Below are 21,827 nucleotides of genomic sequence, written 5' to 3'. Positions count from 1 at the left end.
CCCGCCTGCGAATCGTGTCGACGGTGGTGGGGCTGGGCCGCGACTGTGCTTTGGCGGGAGATGCAAGGACACTTAGAGACGTTTCGACGGATTTCGTACGTTGGTGTCGCAGTTCATAAAAAGCTATAGTCCTGTCCATCTCGTTCGGAGTGATCGTTCGAGCTGGTAGATATCGTTTCCGGAATCGGGCATGTGCAAATTCCTCTCAAACGCACCGGGTGATGTGTGCCCAACCGACTGCGTTCATACAAGACATTTTATGGTCCCCTAAACAACGACCGACCTGCGAAATTGGGAATCCCCCTATTTTCCCAGACCGATATACTTGCCCAAGCCTTATCGCATCGAGAGCCCGAGTTACCAGGACAACATCCCGCTCTCTCGACAGAAAATGTCTCTCCTCGCAGCTGCAACAACCCAAACCGCTTCGGATATGAGCTACCGGCAGAAACCCGAACTTGTTGGCAAATACACCATTGAGCTCAGTCCCGCATTGAAGCTGTTCATCGAAGCTGCCCGGCCTGCACTTCTCACCCTCGCAGAACAAGTTTTCCGCCTCAGTCATGCCCTTCTCACGCATCTCATATTCGGAGGCAATGTTGCAGCGCTGCAAACCTATCTCATCGCCAAAGATCTGACGACGAGGTCGGCCACAGCCCTGGGCGAGATTGCGTGGTCCGCGTGGAACTCGACCCAAGTGAGACGTCTGCGCAAGAAGCTGGAGTTCGAATTCTTCGTGCTGATTCTTGGCTGTGGGAATAGCCTCTGCCTGGCTGTCTTTTGGCCGGGTTGGTTCATTATTGGCCTGCTCTACCTGGCATGGACGGCGCTCAGGTTCTTGGCTGGCTGAAATACACCTGCGGTGTACTGATATCCAGACTGCATTCCGCCCTGGTCTTGGTGGAATCGGCCGGATACACGACAGATATGATACGAAAGAGTCCGGTACCAGAAGCAGGTCACTTCGTAAAGAAGAAAGTGTTGCCACCGGTGTCCCTACGAACCTCGGACGTGTAGTCCTTCTCTGGATCGAACTCCTGCCACATGCTCGCCGGGTAGATGTGCTTGTTGCGCTCGTACCACCGCCGATCGACGACCTTGGTGAACGCAGGGTCCTCGTTTGCCCCCTCGAGAGCATTGATGTCCACCAGACTGCTGTTGATACCGCCCTTACTGGCCGATGAGGAGAGGGGATTCGGTGATGGTTCGGGTGATGCTGACGCGCGAGGAGTCTTGGAGGGAGCCTCGGCGCTGTAGTCGAATAGGCGGACGTTGCCCGGTCCCACCGTCTTGTTCATTATGAAGAAGTAGAATTCATAATGCTGGAGTTTTCATTTGTTGTTAGCTAGACTATACACACATTTATTTTGTCATTATGACGGCTTAGGCTCAGGAGACTTACGTGCGGAATGATCATCGTGCCACGAACCAGCATCAAGTCATCGACACCAACGCGAGCCCACTCCCTTCTGACATTGGCGTTCTTCTCGCCGCCAACGCCGAGCTCGGCACCGACCTTGCGGGACTTGTCCAGGAATACCCAGACAAACTCTCCCTTCTTGACACGGACTGTGCCGCCGGGTATGTTGGTACCGTCGTAGAAGACGAAAGGCATTGCGATCTCGGTGGCTTTGACGTCCTCTTGGAGAGCAAGGAATTCTTTCCTGAGAGCATCCCGCTCAGCCGCCTCGCGCCGCAGCGCCGATTTTGTCATGGCGCGGGGGACGAAGCCGACAGAGGTATTGGCCGCGATCTTCCCGCCGGGCTTCTTGCTGTCATTGGTGCTAAGGTCGCCGTCGGTACTCGGCTCCGGTTGATCACCGCCCTTGCTGGTCAGGTTCGTGGCCTTCTTTGCCTTGCCCTTGGGTTTCAGAGCAGGCCCTGCGTCGTCGTCCTCGTCGTCATCGCCGAAGGACACCAGTGCCTTCTTTGGTTTCTTCTGCTTCTTCACTGGCCGCTCGCTACCCCCATCGCTCAGGTTATTCGGAGTCGCGCTCTGTGACCGGTCGATCAAAGGGGTTGTCGTACCTGAGCGCAGCGCTTCCCTGGCCTCGCGCTCCTGCTGCTCCAGCACTTCTGCCCTGCGCTTGCGGAAGTCGGACAGGTTCACCAGTCCCACGGTGTTGGTCGAGATGCGCTCTTGCGTGGACAAGTTGTTTGGCGCCTTGAAGCGCGACTGCGCCTGGGCAGGTGTGGAGGAGTTCGACATGCTGGGATCGCGCTAAAGAACACTGGAGAGACAAGAGGGTGTTGATGCGAAGTGGTGTGTGGGTGCTCAGAGTCTGGGAATAAGTCGACCTCGGCGACAGGCCAAAGTTCCAAGGTTCTATAGGTGTATGCGAGCAGGGTTACAGACCCTGAGTTGGCATACTGCACTGGTGGGCCGGGGGAGGGGGGGTGCGGAGCCGCTAGAGGGAGGGCAGTCAGTTGCGCCTCAAAAGATGCTGGCTCCATGAATCCAACATCACTTACTTAAGTCGTGGTTTTATTTGCGGTTGCTGCTTGGAGTCTTGTCTTGACGAACCCACAGAAGCTCGTGAATATGGACTCGTCATGGCCTTCTCGCCACCTGCAGCTGATAATAGCACCCGTCTTCTGAACGCTCACTGACACTGAGAAACCCAAGGCGCACTGCTCCTCTCCCCCAGCGTCCTGAGCAGCGGCTGTGGCTCCACCGTCCTCCTCGCGCTTCCTCTTCCTCCGCCATGCCCTACTCCAGACGTTCTCCCTCGCTCGTCCAGTACCTCTCAGCCTCTCCCTATCCCACTCCCACGATAAGAGCTGCAGAGAGCCTACGAGCGTAGACAGTTCATCGGCTTTTACACCAGCCTCTTCAATCTTCTGAACAGTCAGGATCTCCACCTCTACAACATTTGGTAAAAGCTTCCTCCAAGGCGTAGCCTTCATGCCCCTGCAAACATTCTGGCTTGGTCGCATGGGCCCAAAGCTCCACGCCACAGCCCACCGCCGGGTCTTCTTGCCTTGGACGAATTCGGTGACCGCGTAATTGTCCACACGGTGCTCCCTCAACTTTTGAACCATGACCTCAAGGCTAGAGACCATTCCGAACATGGAACTGTACCATTGCACCCTTTCTTTAAGACGCAGAGACTCATCCAGGATGCGGATGACAAAGGCGACCTCCCCGCCAGCGCAGACCATCTCCACAGGTGCGCCAGTACAGGCGGAATTCGGCGGGCGCGCTTTGCTGGCGGCCGACTTGAGCATCTCCTCTTCGGATTCGTAGAAGGGCGGGTTGGTCATGACAAAGTCGATCCTGTCCCTTTTGAGCTCATCCAGGGGCACCAGAGGGTCTGTGAGTTTCCGGGGCAGAACCTGTACGCGAGACTCTAGGTCGTTAAGTTGGACATTTCTCTCTGCGTGCTTCAAGTTCTCCGGGTCGACATCTTGAGGAGATGGCACGTCAGCGATGGGCATGTCCACGACGGCGAGGTTGGGTCGTATGGGCTTGCTCACCAGTGGCGATGAAAGACCATGGCCGCTGGGCACAGCCGAGCAAGGGGTAGATGCAGGATGCGCCGGTGCCAATGTCGAGGCCGATGAGCTTGTCCCCAGGCTCATTGTACGAGGTGGAGTCGAGCAGGCCCTTGAGCCAGAGTATGTAGTTGTGCCGGTTGGGGACCTGCGTTCATGTCGAGCAGGTCAGCCTGGGCGAATCAGTGTGAGCATCGGATGTGGCGGCCAGGAGAGGGTATTTACAGGAGGGCAAAGCCTGTCGCCCGGTAGGTCAATCTTGGTGTCGAAATGGATCTTAAGGAGGGTCTTGGTAAGCTGTTTGACAGCAGCCGGGTCGGTGAAGTCCAGCTGATAGCTCGGGCTGAGACTGCGCGGCTGTCAGCGTCCATGGTTGCAACATGCACGGGTCCTGCGTCTGAGATCCCACATGGCTTTGAAGTTGGCATCTTGCAGCGCTAGACGATGGAAGTCGGGCTCTTTCGCGTAGAGGCTGCGGTAGTACTCGTCTCCCCTGCGTGAGGTGGCCATGGCCGAGCCCGACAAGGCCTTGAATCAGACCAGGAGCATAGGTTATTGATTATTCGCTCAGGTTTGATGCATTGTAGATAAATGTACTGCGCCGTACGGTGGGTAGGTACTGGGGTAGGTACGCCAGGAACATACAAAGGTGCTACTCGGTGGAAACTGGACTTGGCTCCAGGGCCCAAACGGATGGCCTGTGCCACCAGCGTCCGCTCACAGTACCGTAACGCACCGTACCGTGCCGTACCTGAATGAGCCCAGCCTGCCAGCCCGTCAAAACAACCGCGAACGCTCGTAGTTAACAACTCCGATCCAGGGAATGATGCATCAACCAGGCATTGGTTACCAAAACTTAGGGTCCAACCGACGGAGGCACGATGACTCGGGACTTGGAAATTGTCCGACTACCAGTGGCCTACAACTACGCTAGTTCCTGATTGCGCGGGTGGCCTCCGAGGTGTCAGGGTATGCGCCGTCCCTTCACTCCACCAAGCCATCAAGCAGCGGCCAATCGGCCGAGAAGGTTGCGAGGTGGACCCCCAAATGCAATCTCGCCACGATGGTGGCACTTCCTGAACAAGCACTGGCGAGCTGCTCTCCGGCTCTTGTTGCATCGCCTCTAGCCCCTGCATCCACACTGTCGGCCCCGGCCCCTGCTGAGAGGCCTTCTGACCGTCGTGTCCGCCCTCTCTATTGGCCCCCGTCGCCGCATCCGTGCAGAGCGCCGGCTCGACAAGATGAGTTCGCGAGATGGAGCACCTCGTGCTGTATGCCTGCGGTAGAACCACGGGCTGCAACGGCCGCTGAAATACTATGAGGATGCCCACCCTGCTTCCTCGCCACAGGTGTGCCTCTGTTCCTCACCTCAACCACTGAGTCTCGACACCCAGCGGGGCTCACTGACATGGGCTCCTCGCAGTCGACGCCCGCAGCGTCTAATATGTATACTGGCACGGCAGCATCAGACGTCGCCGCCGCTGCAGCAACTGCCCTGACCCTGCACCCAACTAGCGCGGTCAAGGGCCAGCACTTTGATCGCTATGTGCAGATTTTCTTCGAAAATCAAGACTACGCTATCGCCGAGGGCGACCCGAACTTCGCCTACCTCGCCACCCTGGGTGTCAAGCTCGATAATTACTGGAGCATAACGCACCCGTCCCAGCCAAACTACGTTGCGGCGCTGGGCGCCGATAAGAACGGTGTTTTGCTCGATAACTTTGTGCAAATCGACGAGAGCGTTGAGACCGTTATTGATCTCCTGGAAGCCGGCGGTGTTAGCTGGAGCATCTATGGAGAGGACCAACCATACTCGGGGTTCGAGGCGGATTGGGTCAATCAAGAGACGGGCGCTAACATGTATGTAAGAAAGCATAACGTAAGTTTTTACCTCCCCTACATCATTGGGCTTCTATGCCGGAGATGCTGATTCTTGAGGCAGCCCATGATGAGCTATAATTCGGCAACGGGGGATATCAACAGGCTGGCCAAATCAAAGAACTTAACCGTGTTCTACGAAGAACTGGCAAGTAACACCCTGCCACAGTGGATCTGGGTCACACCAAACATGACTTCAGATGGCCACGACAGCTCCATCACAGTCGCAGGGGAGTGGGCAAGGAGTTTCATGGAGCCGCTGCTATCGAACCAAAACTTCAACATCGACAGGACACTCATCATCCTTACTTTCGATGAGTGCGAGAATTACCTGGCAGAGAATCGAGTATTGGCCGTCCTGCTAGGAAGTGCGGTATCGGATGACCTCGTCGGGACGACTAACTCGACCCGCTTTGATCACTACAGCCTCTCCAAGACCGCCGAGGACAACTGGAACTTAGGCAATCTGGGGAAGAATGATGTCGGCGCGGTTTCGTTGTCAGGTACTCTAGGATAAATACTACCCTGGATCCTTATAGAATTCTCTGTTAAGGAGCTTCAGATAGAACGACGTTTAATGATAAAACTTCACAGGCCGCAACCACAGTTCGTCCCCTTCGTCACTTTGTGTGCCCCCCCCCTTTTTTTTCCTTCTCTTTTCTCCGTTGCGACGAGTTGATAGGCCAGGGTAATGATCCTTTCAAAGGCGATGCAAGTCTTCCAGCTTCTCAGTGGATGGCGCAGGATGTGCCCCGGATGAGGCGACTATGCGCTCCAGGTCTTTACTCAGAACGGTCATGTGCTCATAGAGAAGAAATTCTTTAGATACGAAGCGGTGGTCGCTCAAATATCTCAGATTTTGGTGAGAAGTGGGCACAATATTTTTGTCTCCTTCGCCTATCTGTCTAGATACGACCACGTGCGCCAAAGATTCTTCGGAGAGTCATTTCATCACCTTTACACCCCCCCCCGAAAGCCTTTGATCACTTGAACTGTGCCACCCTCGACAATCCCATCTCGTCGCTTTCGAGCGTGTGGAGACTGGTCTCGTTGTCCAACAAACCAGCGGCGAGGTCGACTTGCCTTCGTTCTTGTTGTGATGCTTCTTCGTATTGTGCTAGTTATTATGTCTTTCTTTCTGAAAAATCTACACACAGTATACTATGTCAGTCTACTACATCTGAATCTTGATAATCAGTGCCTCCGGCGGCTGACATGTAGAGACATGCATTGTGCCATGCACCGTATTTTAATCTCAATATGTGGTCTTCTGTCAAGAGACTCGAACATCGCGGTGCAACGCGAAAGACTGTAAAGGCACCCGTACAATCTCTTGATTGGTTACGGTGCATCTTGTCTACATCTGGTCTTGTTGCTTGTTACTATAATGCAGAATCCAGCCTGTTACTATGTCTTAACACTAGGGTAGCGCAAACTTATATGTGATCCCGCCTATAATAAGATCAAACCCAGTCATATCTGCATACACTGCATACAAAACACCTTCCGTGGTGTCACTTCAGGGAGAAATCGCACCACAGCATGAGGGCTCAGACGTGTGGCAACATAAACCATGGATCTTGCTAATGACTGGCTATAAATACGCATAGATCTGTGGCACAAGGATGATATTGTTCAGCACGAACAAGGCGAGATTTGGAACGACAAACAATATAATGGGTCCCACGAAAAGCGGGTGACACATTTACAGGAACTTGAGGCGCAAATACCATGGGAACAGCTAAAACTACCGTCTCATATCAAATTGAGTGGCACGAGAGGGACCTTGACCATGACAAGTTCAACATCGAGGGTCACATGAATCGACATAATGACTGCGAAGCTGCCTCAAGACCTGGTGGCATAGCTTCCTGAACGAAGAATTTCAAAAAGGGTTGATGAGGTGGAAAAGAAATCAACTTCCTGCAATCGATTCCTGACCGGAAATGTCTTGGGGGCCTCCGTGCCACAGATTGTAATTTGTACCGTAGTGTGGACCGTCGCAGCCGTAGCTCTGACACAATAAAGGCATCCAAAACCGCGTCATGGTTTAGTCTTGGGAGGAATTTGGAACGATTGGAATGGAGATAGAGAAGAAGCATTGATGAGAAGTGTCAACTATGACTTACCCTTCATTTCGAGACAATAGAATGGATCTATGATAGCGAAGATAGGGATACAGTGTGAGGTCGGCAATGGCTAGGCTTGTGTCTGTGCTACTGCTGGTTATAATGTGGGTAGACTACCTAGGCACGGGCTAGGTACCCGACCATCTCAGCTGCTAGATACCCAGGTAGGTAGGAGGTCTAGAGTCTAGGCACTGCCACCCCCCGCCTTGGCGTTACATGCAACACTGGCTTCGAGAAAAATGTGAGGGGAGTATCTGACTGGCTGGCTGGCTGGCTAGACAAGAGCTGAGCTGGGCTGGGCTGGCTGGGCTGGGCTGAGGTGCTGCAGGCGGTGCTGCTTGCCACAAGGCCTGGACACTTTCCAAGGTTTCGTCTCGGGCCGTTTTTGGCTGGTGACAGCAACACGATCCGACTCGTTCGGCGGTCCAGGGATGATGGGCTGGCAGTGGCCTATAGGAGGTCCACCCATGGGCCAATTGAGCACATGTAGGAGTGTTTCTTCATCTACTGTAGACCACCTAGTCTACCTACCTATAGAACACGGAGATGGATAGCCCGGCAGACTAGATAGATATCGCAGTCTCCCATACCACGGAGGCCAAGTAGACAGAGCACCGTACTGCGCACATGACAAAACACAGACTGCAGAAGGATTCCTATCGCTTGTTACTTATCAGACTGTTTGTTCAGGGAAAAGAATTGAACAACCCCTTTTCCAGGCCCCAAAACCAAACGCCCCTGACCGCCCCTGTCCCGACCAGACACGCAGACATCTGGATCGACCTCGACTAAAATTAGGACCAGAACCGCTGAAATTGACTTTCTGCAACCTCCCTTTCCCTTTCACAGGCCTCCCAGATATCTGCTGTACAGTTGGGTAGCTGCAGTCTGACCCATCCACCTGCACATTTGAAAGTGACCAGGGACCACTGGCCACGTGCCTGTAGTTTGGGGTGGCCAGTTGGGCTCTGTGGCCCTTTTTTTTTGCCCAAGGATTGCTCGTGCCTGTCCCTGTCCCTGCTCCATGCCCCCGTCCCCCCTCCCTGCCCCTCGACCCGAACCCTACCTGAAGGGTACCTCCTGCCGAACCATGCTCAGCTGTGTACTGCAAGAGCGCTCATTGTTACCGCTGTATCCAGGTAGTCAGCCTGTCAATCCTCAGCCTGCCCAGAGGCAGAGCCCCCAGTGGAACCGCAGCGCCCCCAAGTCTGGCCCTGTCCCCGAAACGAGCGTCTTACCAATCCAGTGCTAAGTGCCAACCTTGGTGCAGCCGCACTGGGCACACCTCAGCATCAACCACCATCCGCCCACCCATTCGCCCATCCCCCCCGTGGTCCAAGTCAACAACCCGATTCCAGCCTGCCAACTTGCCACGGAGCTTGGTCACCTATCTACACATTTCCCAGCCATTGCCATTTGCCATTTGCCATCGCCATCACTCCGGCTTCTTCTTCACTCCCTGGCTGATTCCCCTCCCGTTCATTGTCAGCTTTCTTCCAGCCTCTCTCCCACATTCCCCTCTCTCATTGTGGCTCTGTCTCTTGGAGACGTGACCTTTCTCTCGGGTTGCAAGTGCTAGCACTATCAGCCGTCGCATCGCCCAGCTCCCACCCTCCTCCCCGCAACTCCCAAAACACTCACCATGTCGTGGAAACTCACCAAGAGTAAGTCTCCTGCCCGTTTGGCCCTTTGAGCCCTCTCTCCGGACTTGCAGCAGAGCAACAAGCGGTGGCCCGCTTCTGCGCTGCTGTCCAGGACGGCCTGCGCCGCTCTGCGAGCTTTCCGTTTGCTAACCCCTCACTCTTCGTCTTCCAGAACTTAAGGAGACGCACCTGAGCCCTCTGGGCAGCTTCGGGCGCTCCACCTCCACCTCGACCATCACCGACAAGGACGACAAGGCACAGTCTAGCATCGCTGGCTCTGCATCCCCTACACCGTCAGACAACAATATCGGTACGATTCTCCGTCCCACCGTGGGCATTGCAGCCCCAGATGGCTGCAGCCTTGGCTTGGGCCTTGCAACTCCCGCTGACTTACCGCTTGTCCAGCCTCTTCGGAAGCCCTCACCCAGGCCCCCGTCATAACGCCGCCCAAGCCCGGGATTCTCGTCGTCACTATACACGAAGGCAAAGACTTTGCATTACCTGACCAGCACAAGAGTATATTCAGCAGTCACTCCAGCTCACTCTCTCAAGGAGGGGGCGCCAGTGTCGCCGGGTCCGTACGGCCCGGCTCTTCGCAACGAGCAGCGGGCTCCTACGTAAATGGACACAGGCCCAACACGTCGGGCGGTTTTGGCAACGTGCCCACCAACCATGGCCGTGTTTCTGGGAAGTACATGCCCTACGCCCTACTCGACTTCGACAAGGTCCAGGTCTTTGTCAACTCCGTCGAGGGCAATCCCGAGAACCCCCTGTGGGCGGGCTCCAACACCCAGTACAAGTTCGATGTGTCAAGGGTGACTGAGCTCACCGTCCATCTCTACATCCGGAACCCGACCGCCCCGCCCGGCGCAGGACGAAGCCAGGACATCTTCCTGGGTGTTGTCCGCATCAACCCACGATTCGAGGAGAAGCACCAGTTTACCGAAGACCCGAAGGCGAGCAAGAAGGACCGGGAGAAGGCAGCAAATGAGTTCGCCGAGAAGGAGAGGACGTTGGGCCACAACGGTGTTCAGTGGGTGCCCGTGCAGTACGGACAGGGCCAGCTCAAGATCGGTGTCGAATATGTCGAGAACCGGGCCGGCAAGCTGAAGATCGAGGATTTCGAGCTGTTGAAGGTGGTGGGCAAGGGCAGTTTCGGCAAGGTCATGCAGGTGCGGAAGAAGGACACCAGCCGGATCTATGCCCTCAAGACGATCCGAAAGGCGCACATCATCTCCAGGTCTGAGGTCACCCACACTCTCGCCGAGCGGTCCGTTCTCGCGCAGATCAACAACCCCTTCATCGTACCCCTCAAGTTCACCTTTCAATCACCCGAGAAGCTGTACTTCGTACTGGCGTTCGTTAACGGAGGAGAACTGTTTCACCACCTGCAGAAGGAACAGCGTTTCGATGTAAACCGGTCGAGGTTCTACACTGCCGAGCTGCTTTGCGCTCTCGAGTGCTTGCACGGCTTCAACGTCATCTATCGAGACCTGAAACCCGAGAATATCCTCCTGGACTACCAAGGGCACATTGCGCTGTGCGACTTTGGCCTATGCAAGTTGGACATGAAGGACGAGGACCGTACCAACACCTTCTGCGGCACTCCCGAGTATCTCGCCCCGGAGCTTCTGATGGGTCAGGGCTACAACAAGACCGTGGACTGGTGGACTCTCGGTGTCTTGCTATACGAGATGTTGACAGGTCTACCCCCTTTCTACGACGAGAACACCAACGAGATGTACAGGAAGATCCTGTCAGAGCCGCTGCATTTCCCCAGCCACGACGTCGTGCCACCAGCGGCCAAGGACCTGCTGACCAAGCTGCTGAACCGGAACCCAGCAGAGCGGCTGGGCGCCAATGGGTCGGCTGAGATCAAGGCTCACCCGTTCTTCCACGCCATAGATTGGCGGAAGCTGCTGCAGCGCAAGTACGAGCCGACCTTCAAACCCAATGTGGTATGTTACCCCCCTCCACCCACCCCTTTCGCAAGGCATTGAGTCTGGCCTGGCGTTAGAGTACTGTTACTGTTTGGACATATTTACTGACTTGGCTACTAACAGGCCGATGCCTTGGACACGGCCAACTTTGATCCCGAATTCACATCGGAGGCGCCGCAGGATTCGTACGTCGAGGGCCCTGTCCTGTCGCAGACGATGCAGAACCAGTTCCAGGGCTTTTCGTACAACCGGCCAATCGCCGGCCTGGCCGATGGGTGGCAGTGTCAAAGACCCCGGTTTCGCGGGCAGTCTGAACGACAGGTAGACTCACCTGGTCTGTCGTTTCTGGCAGACTGTAAATGTTCAGACACAAAGCCGTGCTGTTGGATGAGGGCATGATGGCGACTGGAGGTGAGGTCATGGTATAGAAAATGCTCTGTAAGGAGGCACATCGTGGAGGCACATCGTTGTCTTTATCGTGAGGCTGCAGTTAGGAGACCAAGCTTGGCCACAAGGGGGCCCAATCCTGGGCTGGGTCGGGAAACGGAGAAGCAGTCCTGAGGCAACAGGACAAACCAGTCAGCCTGTTCATGGTGCTTGGTTGCATTCCACTGGCCTCAAAGCAATTCACATGTCGGAGTACGGTCTTGTTCATTTACACATTTCAGTTGGCTGGCAAAGGGGTTTGGGCAGGGTTCATTCTGCAAATTCCATGATCTGCACTTGTTGTTACTGGTTTGTGTCTTTGAACCAGAGGAAAAGCCTGGTGGTAGACATGATCATAGCAGTTGTTAGAGTTGAGCCAAATGGGAAGTGCACAGTTGGACTTGAACACATGTGGACATGAATGGCGTGAACAGCTCTTCTGTAGAGTGTGGCGTGGTGTGGTGTCGCCTGGGGGATCAATTGGGGCAGAATTTGCTCTGGTGTCCATTCTGGACTCCCAAGACATGGTCCAGATGAGGATCGGGATCAGGATCAGGCCATGCATGGTTGAAAGACATGGTAAATCGGCCGGTTCAGACTGGCTCCAGGTCTTCCCTGGCCACTGGGCAAGTGAATCCACCTATTTTGTATTCGCATTGGCTTTTGAATTTGTAATTGTATTCGGAAGGACAAGCAGCCCATGCTCTAGTGATCGATGTCCTGGCCTCCTCCATCTCTTATGTAGATTGACAGACAGATGGATGGACGGGGCAGGGCGGCCCGCCGGGAAGGACATTTTCAGACGTCTGGGAATAGCTGCATCTTGTCCTTAGTCAGCGCCCAGAGTCCAAAATGTTAGCTTGTTTATTGATTACAGACAAGAAGCACCTGTAGCTGGTGCTGTGTTGTCTGCTGTGCTGAATGAGTTATTGGGTCAGTGCATGCACGCATGCGTGGTGACGCAGTCCCAGTCCCATTTGTTGGGCTTGCTCACCTTTGCCTGATCACCACAATTGGAACTCGGAAAGTTTGATGGGATGGGCAGGGCAGACAAGGTTGGGTATCAGGTAGTGTAGTCTATTCCACTCCACCTGCTCACCAAGCGGGGAGGCCAACCTGGATCTGTCTCTGGTCTGAATCTGTTGTCTTCTATGTTTTTCCTCCAAAAGGTTTGTAAAGTCGGGCTATTGATCACCCAAGTGGAGTTGACGAGGTTGATTGACTGCTGGATTCAGGGCCCCATTGACTGTGCATTCTTGATGTGTTTATCACAGTAGCATGCAGTACGCATCTTAACGCATCCACTCTGCACGGTTTCTGGCCTGTGTAACGGATACCCTCTTTTTGGGGCCACAGCTCCAGGGTGACCATGTACCCGGGTACATGGTAAGACCACTGCGGGGCAGCAGCAGCTAGGCTATGATGTCTCTCCCGTGGGCCATTACTTATTGCTGGTTGCTGTGTCGGAAGCTGTGGAAGCACAGGACCCCGCTTCCACCTGGGCGACCACCTGGGCACTTCCAACTTCTCTTCGATTTATTGTTTCTCTCAAAACTCTGGGCTGATCACTACTTCCCTCTTCCTCGCAGTTTTCTGAGGTTTCAACCATTTTCAAGCGTCCGGAATCCTACACCTGTCACCCATTGAGTAAGTGCTCCGTCTCCGTTCACACCGTCGTTGGGAGCTCCATCCTGAAGCTGTTATGCCCCTCACCTTTTGTCTCTGCCACCCATCCCCCCCTCTCTGTGCCTTTCTGTAACAACTGGCCCTCACCTCGCTATAGTGTTCCAATCTCAAGACTGACGCCGGCATCTGACCACAGCAGCATCACCACAGGATCACCCACCCCAAACAACGCCAAAATGCCCCAAGCAAGCAGCCTTCCCGCGTGGAGTGAGCTCCAGCAGCACCGCGACACGGTAGGCAAGTCCTTCGTGCTCAAGGAGGCCTTCGCTGCGGACCCCAAGCGCTTCGAAAAGTTCACCCGCACCTTCACCCTGCCCGGCTCTGTCTCCTCCTCCGGCAAGCCCACAGACATTGTCTTCGACTTCTCCAAGAACTTCCTGACCGATGACACCCTGGACCTCCTGACCAAGCTGGCCTCCGAGGCTGGCGTTGAGAAGAAGCGTGACGCCATGTTCAACGGTGAGAAGATCAACTTCACCGAGGACCGTGCCGTATACCATGCTGCCCTGCGGAACGTTGGCCTCGAGGGCCAGCCTTGGGATCTGAAAGTCGATGGCGTGGATGTCATGGGAACCAAGGGCGGCGTGAACGACGTCCTGGCCCACATGAAGGAGTTCTCCGAGCAGGTGCGCAGTGGAGAGTGGAAGGGCTTCACAGGAAAGAAGCTGACCACCATTGTCAATGTTGGTATTGGTGGATCTGACTTGTAAGTGGGAAACCCCCATACCCCGGGGCAATATGGCCTGCTTCCACTCCAGCAGCTGCAACCACCACGGATGTGGCTATGGACATGGGAATGCATGATCTTAGAGCTGACATGGTTCTGATAGGGGTCCCGTTATGGTCACCGAGGCCCTCAAGCACTACGGTGCTAAAGACCAGACCCTGCACTTTGTGTCCAACATTGACGGCACCCACGTCGCAGAGGCCCTCGCCAACGCCGACGCCGAGACAACCCTCTTCCTGATTGCCTCCAAGACCTTCACCACCGCTGAGACCACTACCAACGCCAACACGGCAAAGAGCTGGTTCCTCGAGAAGACAGGCGGCAAGGGCGACATCGCGAAGCACTTCGTAGCCCTGTCCACCAACGAGTCCGAGGTCACCAAGTTCGGCATCGACAGCAAGAACATGTTTGGTTTCGAGAGCTGGGTCGGTGGGCGGTACTCCGTCTGGAGTGCAATCGGCCTCTCCGTCGCGCTCTACATCGGCTATGACAACTTCGAGAAGTTCCTGGCTGGTGCGCACGAGATGGACAAGCACTTCCGCTCTGCAGCTCTCAAGGACAATATCCCTGCCATCGGTGGTCTCCTGAGTGTCTGGTATAGCGACTTTTACAACGCCCAGACACACCTGGTCGCTCCGTAAGCTGAGACCTCCCAGGCTTTTCCATCCTCCTTGCTGACAGTCTTTGTGACAGTTTCGACCAGTATCTCCACCGCTTCCCCGCCTACCTCCAGCAGCTCTCCATGGAGTCCAACGGCAAGACCACCACCTCTGACGGCACTTCGGCCAAGTATACGACCGGTCCCATCCTCTTCGGCGAGCCCTGCACCAACGCCCAGCACTCTTTCTTCCAGCTCGTCCACCAAGGCACCAAGCTGATTCCCACCGACTTCATCCTGGCTGCCAAGTCGCACAACCCCGTGTCCGACAACCTGCACCAGAAGATGCTTGCCTCCAACTATCTTGCGCAGGCCGAGGCCCTGATGGTCGGCAAGACCGTGGAGCAGGTCAAGGCTGAGGGTACATCGGACGACCTGGCGCCCCACAAGGTCTTCCTTGGAAACAGGCCCACGACAAGCGTGCTGGTTGGCGGCCACATTGGTCCGGCCGAGCTGGGCGCTCTCATTGTCTACTACGAGCACCTCACGTTCACGGAGGGCGCTGTCTGGGACATCAACAGCTTCGACCAGTGGGGAGTCGAGTTGGGTAAGGTGCTGGCCAAGAAGATCCTCAAGGAGCTGGACGAGGAGGGCACCGGGTCCGGCCACGACGCCAGCACTGGTGGCTTGATCGGAGCTTTCAAGAAATACTCCAGCTTGTAAAGGCCGCCTTTGTCGGGCATACTGGTAAAACTGAAGCCTAAGTAAGAGGCAGCCAACAACAGACGGTATACTTTGAGCGCTTGTACTTACTCACCTGGGATCTCCGGGTGATTTCCTCTCTTGTTAAAATGAACAATTAATCATATCGGACATATTTTGTCCCTCTTAGCCTGGTGTGGTGGTGTCCCGTTCTCCCCGAGGCTCAGCCAGCCCTGTAGCTGGCTGGGGTCACAGAACTGACTGTACTTGCTGCTTCACTACTCGTGGTGATCATTTCGATGGTGGTCTGAAACTGTACGTGTGGGGACCCAATTGGGAAATAATCTCGGAATCACATCATTCCCACCACGACTACTGTGTCCCTAGATTGCAGCTGTCTCTGTTGTACGGAATGTACCTTAGTCTCTCATCTTGCCCGACAATGACATGGAAAATAGTAAATATTGTGGTCGGCACGGCTCCGAAGCGAGGTATGTTCATGTGTGTCACTCACGAATTAGGGTACTCGTTTACGGCAAAGCATGAAGCTGCATGGTCCGCTGGCCCATTTACAACTCTGAGCCCTTGGCTAACTCCATCCAAGGCTGGAGCTAGAGGGCCACTAGACTCACCAGCTGTACAGCATTTTATATACAAACATTGTTTGCCACAGCATCCGGACATTTACTCTTTGCTTGCTCAGAGGCCGTGCTGTTGATATGTTGCAAATAGCCTCGCGTACCTCTGCCTCACTCCGTACTGCATCCGATCTTGTCCGCAGCATACTCGGCAGCCTCTGCGCCGTACCTCTGGACGTAGGTCTCGTGAATGGTCAGGGCGTCGGGTGTGGTCCCATTGTCGCAGAAGTAGTCGTTACTGTCGCAATACGAGATCAGCTTGTCGGCGACGGGGAGGCAGGCTGTGTTGTCTATGCGAGGGAAGTACTGTTGTTGCGGGAGTTGGTCAGCATTCTGCTTTCGGCTTTTTCTTCGTGATTAAGGTGGACGGGACTCGAGACGAGTTTATCACGACGTCCGTTATTGAAGGCATGTCTTTTGCCGTCCTTGGGCACTATGCTATGCTACAGACTCGCGATGAGTAGAAGGACTTACGCTGACGTTCGAGGCATTGCCCCGGTCCCAGGAGAGGTTCTTGACGAATGAAGGGTCACCCATTAGGACGATCGCGGCAACTGGGTAAATAGGTCAGCTTCCAGTCGACTCGTCCGAGAGAAAATAGGAGTCCCTCAGTAGTGGTGGACTCACTGTTCTCGGTCACGACCGCGGAGTAAGGAGGCGTTGGTGGAAATCCTGCCGAACTGCGGCCGCAGAGAAAATCGGCAGTGACTTGCGCGCCCTGTTTAGAGATAGCAGGTTAGTTGATACCCATTCCTAATTGGATCTCATCTCGAAATATCCGGTCGCACTCATTCAAGCCGATCTGTCTTGGGAGATAATTGGGGCCTTGCTCACCTGAGAGTAGCCGAGAAGCACCATCTTGCTATCCGGACAGCAAGCTTGATATGCCAGAACGATCTCAGTCAGATTGCCGACGCCTGCCGTCTCAGACTCCAAGTAGGGATCCAGAAGAGCTGGGTAGGGGTTGGTAGCGATATCTGAGCCGGGGCGGGCGGCCACGATGGCATCAGCCACGCTACCCAGTACACCTGTGCCTGGGGCCTCGGTGGAGGCACGGCTGACTACGATGTGCGCGGCATCGGTGGACGGTGTGCAGGTGATGTTGCTGCAGTCGGCCCGAGGAGTCAAGCTGCTGTGAGCCTGGGAGCCAGGGTTCGTTGGAATAGAGGCGGCTCGGATGGGCCAACCGAAGGCGACGATGGCGGCTCCGATGGTCTTCATTTTGTTCGCGGTCGATGGAGTTGTATGGGAGTCGAGAGACGGCCTTTCGCAAGAATGGACAGGATGTGAATCGCCGAGAGACGAGGCTCCTTCCGTACCTATTTATACCCGTACTGGCTGGCGTCGTTATTCCTTTGCTGCACAGTCGCGGATGGTGTACCTCGCCTGACTGTCTTTCCTACGCCACCTGTTCTGTCAGTCCCCGTCCTCTTCTCTCCTGATTCGTTGAGAAGTGATTGAATAAGTGGCCCGACTTGGGCAATGACTTACTAAACTATTGCTGAATGCCGTCGTTACCTAGTGCAGTCACTCTCTTCAACGCCGAGGCATCTATCTTGAGCTTTGCGATTGGTTCGTGTAATTAGGGTTCCCAATGCCCTGGGCGACAAGCAGATACTAGGCACATCGGAGAGCGAGGACAGGCATGGAATAATACAGCCGTGGCAGAACGCATCATCAAGTGCCCTGGGAAGTCTACTGCAAAATGGTAGTCCCCACCATCTTTGATCCAATGATCTACCTCTGTCTCCTTGATCACAGTCCGCGTGGCCCAGCATATCTCGTGGCAACTGCCGGGGGTCGACAATACTTAAGAGGGTCACAGAGCCACCAGCAAAGCAAAGCGCACGGTGGTCGACCGCGGCTCGTGAAGATGACCACTTCTGGTTAGGTTCCTTTGCAGCCTCCCGAGAGATGGGGTCGCCCTCCGGGATGATGGCACAACCAGCCCAGATAGATTACAGGGAGATCGCACCCTGAGGTCGAGGGGCATACGTATGTACGGCTCATCGACGGCTGATGTGGCCGAGGTGACATTGAAACTTTCCTAGTCACACTCCAGTGGTTCGTCCCGCATGCGACAATCGACAGACAATGCCGCATTCCCGGTACCATTCCTCCGCCATCTCTGGGACATCGGACGGTCCCACTCGCCCTGCAAAGATCCTCGAGCGTGCCTCCAGGGGCCCCCCTGAACGTCACACTGGGGACCCCGGCTGCTGCACATGTGGCCTTGCAGATCAATGACCGTTGCCAACGACGACTTACACGAACCGTCTAAGCCCGATCCCAAGCCTGATCCCAAGCCTATGGTACTGAAACGTCCTAATTCGGCGGTCCGGCATGGTATTTTTGCTTTTCGTTCTCCTCGAAGATGGCTCCACTAGTTCGACGTATACGGTCCGCAAGTGCTGCTGCTGCTGCCCCAGAGGGAAGGCCCAGATCCAGTTCACTGCCTGCATGAGTCGCAGTTTTCGCACTCCCCTTGGGGCGGTGAGCCTCATCAATTGCGATTGGAATCGCAAGAAATGCTCCTTTTGGGACAAGCTTGACAATTGACCAGTAAAAATACCCACACGCCTTCGATCAAACCTTCCTCTACGATGTGGGCTGGAATCGCGGGTTCCACAACCTGATCCTTTTGAGTGTGTGCACTAATCTCCCGAAGAGCAGCCTGGACGCCGGAACTTGCCTCACCACTTGACGTGTGAATCCCGCACGTATTTCAGTAGATGCAACGACTTGTGGCATCTCGCATTGCTGAGAACGGGGGCGATTTATAGAAAGGGATCGAAAAGGTTTGGTTTTTATGCTTGTGTGATTAATTCTCTATCTAGCAAGACCATGTAGTACAGCAAATCTATGGTCAGCCCTTTCCTTCCAATGTGTGCACTTGGCCTCATGTAGACACAGACTGCTGAGACGTGGTGCGCAGCCGAATAACCTGTATGTATTCGAAATTGGACTTGCCATACGAAAGGGGCAGTCCACCCGGCCCTTTCCCCATGCCATATGACAGCTCACATCCCGGAAGACCGGAGGAGGCCTGCAGCACCTCGGGCGGTCTTCCGAAATCGTTAACAACCGGCACATGGCTTGATAGCAGACATCTTGGTTTTGAACATGCAGATCAACTGCGACTCTCAATATCCGGTCAGCGCAGTGAATTTGCGGGGAATGAGGATCGACTCCGTTGGGGATCCATCATTCACACATGCTCCTTGCCATTCTTGTCTTTTGGGGATAATCACCCTTCTACCCCATTCACAGCTTACGATGCATACTGAAGACATAGGTTACAATTTATACTAGCTGTCTTGTGTGCGCTGAGAAGACCTATTGGCCATGTACGCAAGCCCTAAGCTCCTATCAAGCCCTTGGCATGACGAATCTTGCAGCCCAGGCTCAGCAGCCCGTGTGGGTACCGCCTCCGCCGGAGAAGTCTTGAATGTCCTCAGCTCCTGTACGCAAATGAAATTTGAATCGGGCCAAGTTCAAATTCGTTCCCTGCGTACGGCTTGATCCAAATCTTTACGAAGGTGTTGTAAGGTACCTCAGGATGGCCATGGAGTGAGATTTGGAGATCAGAAACTTGCTCGGCCACCAATTCTGAATGCATCAATGTCTAAGATAATTAGTGGCTATACCAACGCCAGTAACGCGTGCTGTACTTCAAAAAGGTGCTCAGCAAATATGCTTAATTGCTGACCACGTACCTACCAGGGCTCCCCACGTGCATGATCCGCTTGCTTGTTTCCGAGCGCTCATGGCCCATTTTGGATTTGTAGCCCGTCGTAGGACTCACTGATGTTCAAGTTGCATTGACGCCTTGCTTTTTCACAATAGTTTATGGGGCACCGACTGTCAGAGACCTCGTAGATATTCATGTAGAGTAGAAATTGTAGGGTAGACCCCAGTGGGTGTTGCGCCTCTGTGACCTTGTCGATGGCTTCATGGATATTACCAACACTTGAATGTGACCAGACAAAGTCCAGTATACTTTTGTTAGCGAAAAATCTCCTAGACTTTGATCGTTTCCTAAGCATTTTGAGACTTAATTACAGGGTATCCGTATTGTTCAGTCTGCGAATTTGGTGTGGCAAGGCACAGAGGCCTGGTTTGAGATCAATACTGAGCATCGCTCGCCAACTTGACAGAATCGCGGAACCTCTTGATCGATGAGAGGGTGACAAAGGCCGAGAGCATTTCCCGTACTTCTGACTGCGGATCGACAGCAGTCTCTTCCTCATAGAACATGAGAGTATTGTACTGTCAACAGTAGATTTGAGAAAGGTGGAACAGTTCAAGATGATCAAACATGTGTCAATTGCCTTTGCTGAAGTTCAAGTTATTTCAAGTGACATGGGGAGAGAGACTTGCCAGTGTGTTCTTTGCTCGAAACTCCACAAAATGAAGCACACTTAATAAAACAGAGTCAAATATATTCAGGATTCAGAAGCTCGCACGGTGTTGCAATGTCTTCATCATTCCCCTGACATTAAAGCTACTACTAAATTCGCCCTCCGAAACCGAGATATAGCCACTGAGTAGATTGCTTGCATGTGGGCAGCCACCAGCTAGCAACGCCAATCAAACGACATTTGCAAAATCCAACATCTGCCAAGCACCATCTGCATTCGAACTCTACTTTATAGATGACTGAAGATGCTAGAAATGGGTTTCTATATTTGAAAGTATTATTTATAACAGTGTACCAGAACTCTTCCGCATTTAACAACATTTCTAGCTCATGCTATATTAACAACTCTATTCTTGCGTTGCAGCCCTGAAACCTGAAAAATGTACACATGAGATAGTCTTTCGTTCCTTAATCCCATCTGCTGTGCAGCACTGTTCACATCAGCATGCCACCGTTGGCACAAACAACTTGCCCCGTACACCATGCCGCATCCGGGAGGCAAAGCATGGCTATGATTCCCGCAACCTCATGCGCGTATGCGGGTCGTCCTCCCGTCGTCTTCGCCTCCTCTACAACGTCATCGGGGTCGATGCCGCTCCTCACACGCATAAGCGGCGTGTGCTCGATCCAGCCCTTGGCTTCCCTCTTGAATTCATCCGTGTTGGACGCGTACAGCGGTCCCTCCACAGGGCCTGGAGTGACGCAGTTCACTGTGGCGTTCTCGGAAAGTTCCCGTGCCCACACGCGCGTCATACCCTCAATGGCTGACTTAGTCCCACCATATACTGCCTGCCCAACAAAGCCGCAATGGGCGGAAATTGATGAGACACTGATAATGCGCCCGGAGCGGTCTTTGGGAAGGTACGGCTGGACAGCCTGCACGAGCATCAGAGGGGCCAGGACGTTGATACGAAACGTAGTGTCGAACTCTGACGCCTTGATATCGGGGAGCTTGTTGTTGAGAGCGATACCGGCCACGTTTAGCAAGACGTCGATTTGGAAAGGCTTGTTCGGCTCGAGCTCGGTGAAGTGCTTCTTGACAGCACTCACGAGGTCTGCAGGACCGGTTGGCTTGGCGAGGTCCCCACGGACATCGAAAGCCTTGATGCCGTACTTGGACTGCAGCGCAATGGAAAGATCCTCGGCAGCAGGGGCTGATTCAGGGACAAAGTAACTCAGGACGAGGTTGCAGCCCTTGGAGGCGAGGTTATCTGCGATGGCAGTTCCTATCGCTGTTGTGGGTTAGACACTTTGCTCGCCAGATCGGAGCTCTGGAAGGTGACTCACTTCCTGATGCCCCTGTCAGGACTGCGAGCCTGCCTTCGAGCGGCTTGTAAGACATATTGATAACGTTTCACCTGCGTCCTCTGCGAAGAATCAAGATGCTGGTGCTGGCGAGTCTGGACTGGTAATATTGCTTTCTAACTTCGGAAAATGAAAAGGTGACCAGCAAGGGAAAAGAAATACTGCAGGTCTACAGGTATCCGAGAAACAGACGATCGAGGCCGCGAGAGCAAAAGCTTTATATACAATGAGGGCGACCAT

General features: G+C 54.2%; 8 protein-coding genes across 8 annotated transcripts; 4 read left to right on the top strand and 4 right to left on the bottom strand.

Moving 5' to 3' along the window:
• Nucleotides 1-391: 391 nt before the first annotated feature.
• On the top strand, nt 392-850 carry INS49_003765 (uncharacterized protein; the record flags this gene model as incomplete). The annotated part of the gene is made up of 1 exon (XM_043164555.1): nt 392-850. The coding sequence occupies one exon, from the start codon at nt 392-394 to the stop codon at nt 848-850; it is 459 nt and encodes a 152-aa protein (XP_043019320.1).
• Nucleotides 851-959: 109 nt separating this feature from the next.
• On the bottom strand, nt 960-2,209 carry INS49_003764 (uncharacterized protein; the record flags this gene model as incomplete). The annotated part of the gene is made up of 2 exons (XM_043164554.1): nt 960-1,322; nt 1,403-2,209. The coding sequence occupies 2 exons, from the start codon at nt 2,207-2,209 to the stop codon at nt 960-962; spliced, it is 1,170 nt and encodes a 389-aa protein (XP_043019319.1).
• A 263-nt stretch (nt 2,210-2,472) lies between these two features.
• Nucleotides 2,473-4,005, bottom strand: INS49_003763 (uncharacterized protein; the record flags this gene model as incomplete). The annotated part of the gene is made up of 4 exons (XM_043164553.1): nt 2,473-3,407; nt 3,478-3,643; nt 3,721-3,844; nt 3,905-4,005. 4 exons carry the CDS (start codon nt 4,003-4,005, stop codon nt 2,473-2,475), a joined length of 1,326 nt encoding a protein of 441 aa, XP_043019318.1.
• An 898-nt stretch (nt 4,006-4,903) lies between these two features.
• Nucleotides 4,904-5,890, top strand: INS49_003762 (uncharacterized protein; the record flags this gene model as incomplete). The annotated part of the gene is made up of 2 exons (XM_043164552.1): nt 4,904-5,374; nt 5,438-5,890. The coding sequence occupies 2 exons, from the start codon at nt 4,904-4,906 to the stop codon at nt 5,888-5,890; spliced, it is 924 nt and encodes a 307-aa protein (XP_043019317.1).
• A 3,254-nt stretch (nt 5,891-9,144) lies between these two features.
• Nucleotides 9,145-11,410, top strand: INS49_003761 (uncharacterized protein; the record flags this gene model as incomplete). Its single annotated transcript, XM_043164551.1, has 5 exons — nt 9,145-9,166; nt 9,318-9,455; nt 9,551-11,103; nt 11,209-11,270; nt 11,320-11,410. The coding sequence occupies 5 exons, from the start codon at nt 9,145-9,147 to the stop codon at nt 11,408-11,410; spliced, it is 1,866 nt and encodes a 621-aa protein (XP_043019316.1).
• A 1,963-nt stretch (nt 11,411-13,373) lies between these two features.
• Nucleotides 13,374-15,245, top strand: INS49_003760 (uncharacterized protein; the record flags this gene model as incomplete). Its single annotated transcript, XM_043164550.1, has 3 exons — nt 13,374-13,903; nt 14,028-14,561; nt 14,618-15,245. 3 exons carry the CDS (start codon nt 13,374-13,376, stop codon nt 15,243-15,245), a joined length of 1,692 nt encoding a protein of 563 aa, XP_043019315.1.
• A 728-nt stretch (nt 15,246-15,973) lies between these two features.
• INS49_003759 (uncharacterized protein) lies at nt 15,974-17,083 on the bottom strand (the record flags this gene model as incomplete). Its single annotated transcript, XM_043164549.1, has 4 exons — nt 15,974-16,168; nt 16,337-16,416; nt 16,490-16,580; nt 16,697-17,083. The coding sequence occupies 4 exons, from the start codon at nt 17,081-17,083 to the stop codon at nt 15,974-15,976; spliced, it is 753 nt and encodes a 250-aa protein (XP_043019314.1).
• A 3,634-nt stretch (nt 17,084-20,717) lies between these two features.
• On the bottom strand, nt 20,718-21,624 carry INS49_003758 (uncharacterized protein; the record flags this gene model as incomplete). Its single annotated transcript, XM_043164548.1, has 2 exons — nt 20,718-21,508; nt 21,570-21,624. The coding sequence occupies 2 exons, from the start codon at nt 21,622-21,624 to the stop codon at nt 20,718-20,720; spliced, it is 846 nt and encodes a 281-aa protein (XP_043019313.1).
• Between the last annotated feature and the right edge of the window lie 203 nt (nt 21,625-21,827).

Source organism: Diaporthe citri (genome assembly GCF_014595645.1).
Source record: "Diaporthe citri strain NFHF-8-4 chromosome Unknown scaffold_10, whole genome shotgun sequence".
Taxonomy (NCBI): domain Eukaryota; kingdom Fungi; phylum Ascomycota; class Sordariomycetes; order Diaporthales; family Diaporthaceae; genus Diaporthe; species Diaporthe citri.
This window is presented reverse-complemented; position numbering and strand designations above follow the sequence as displayed.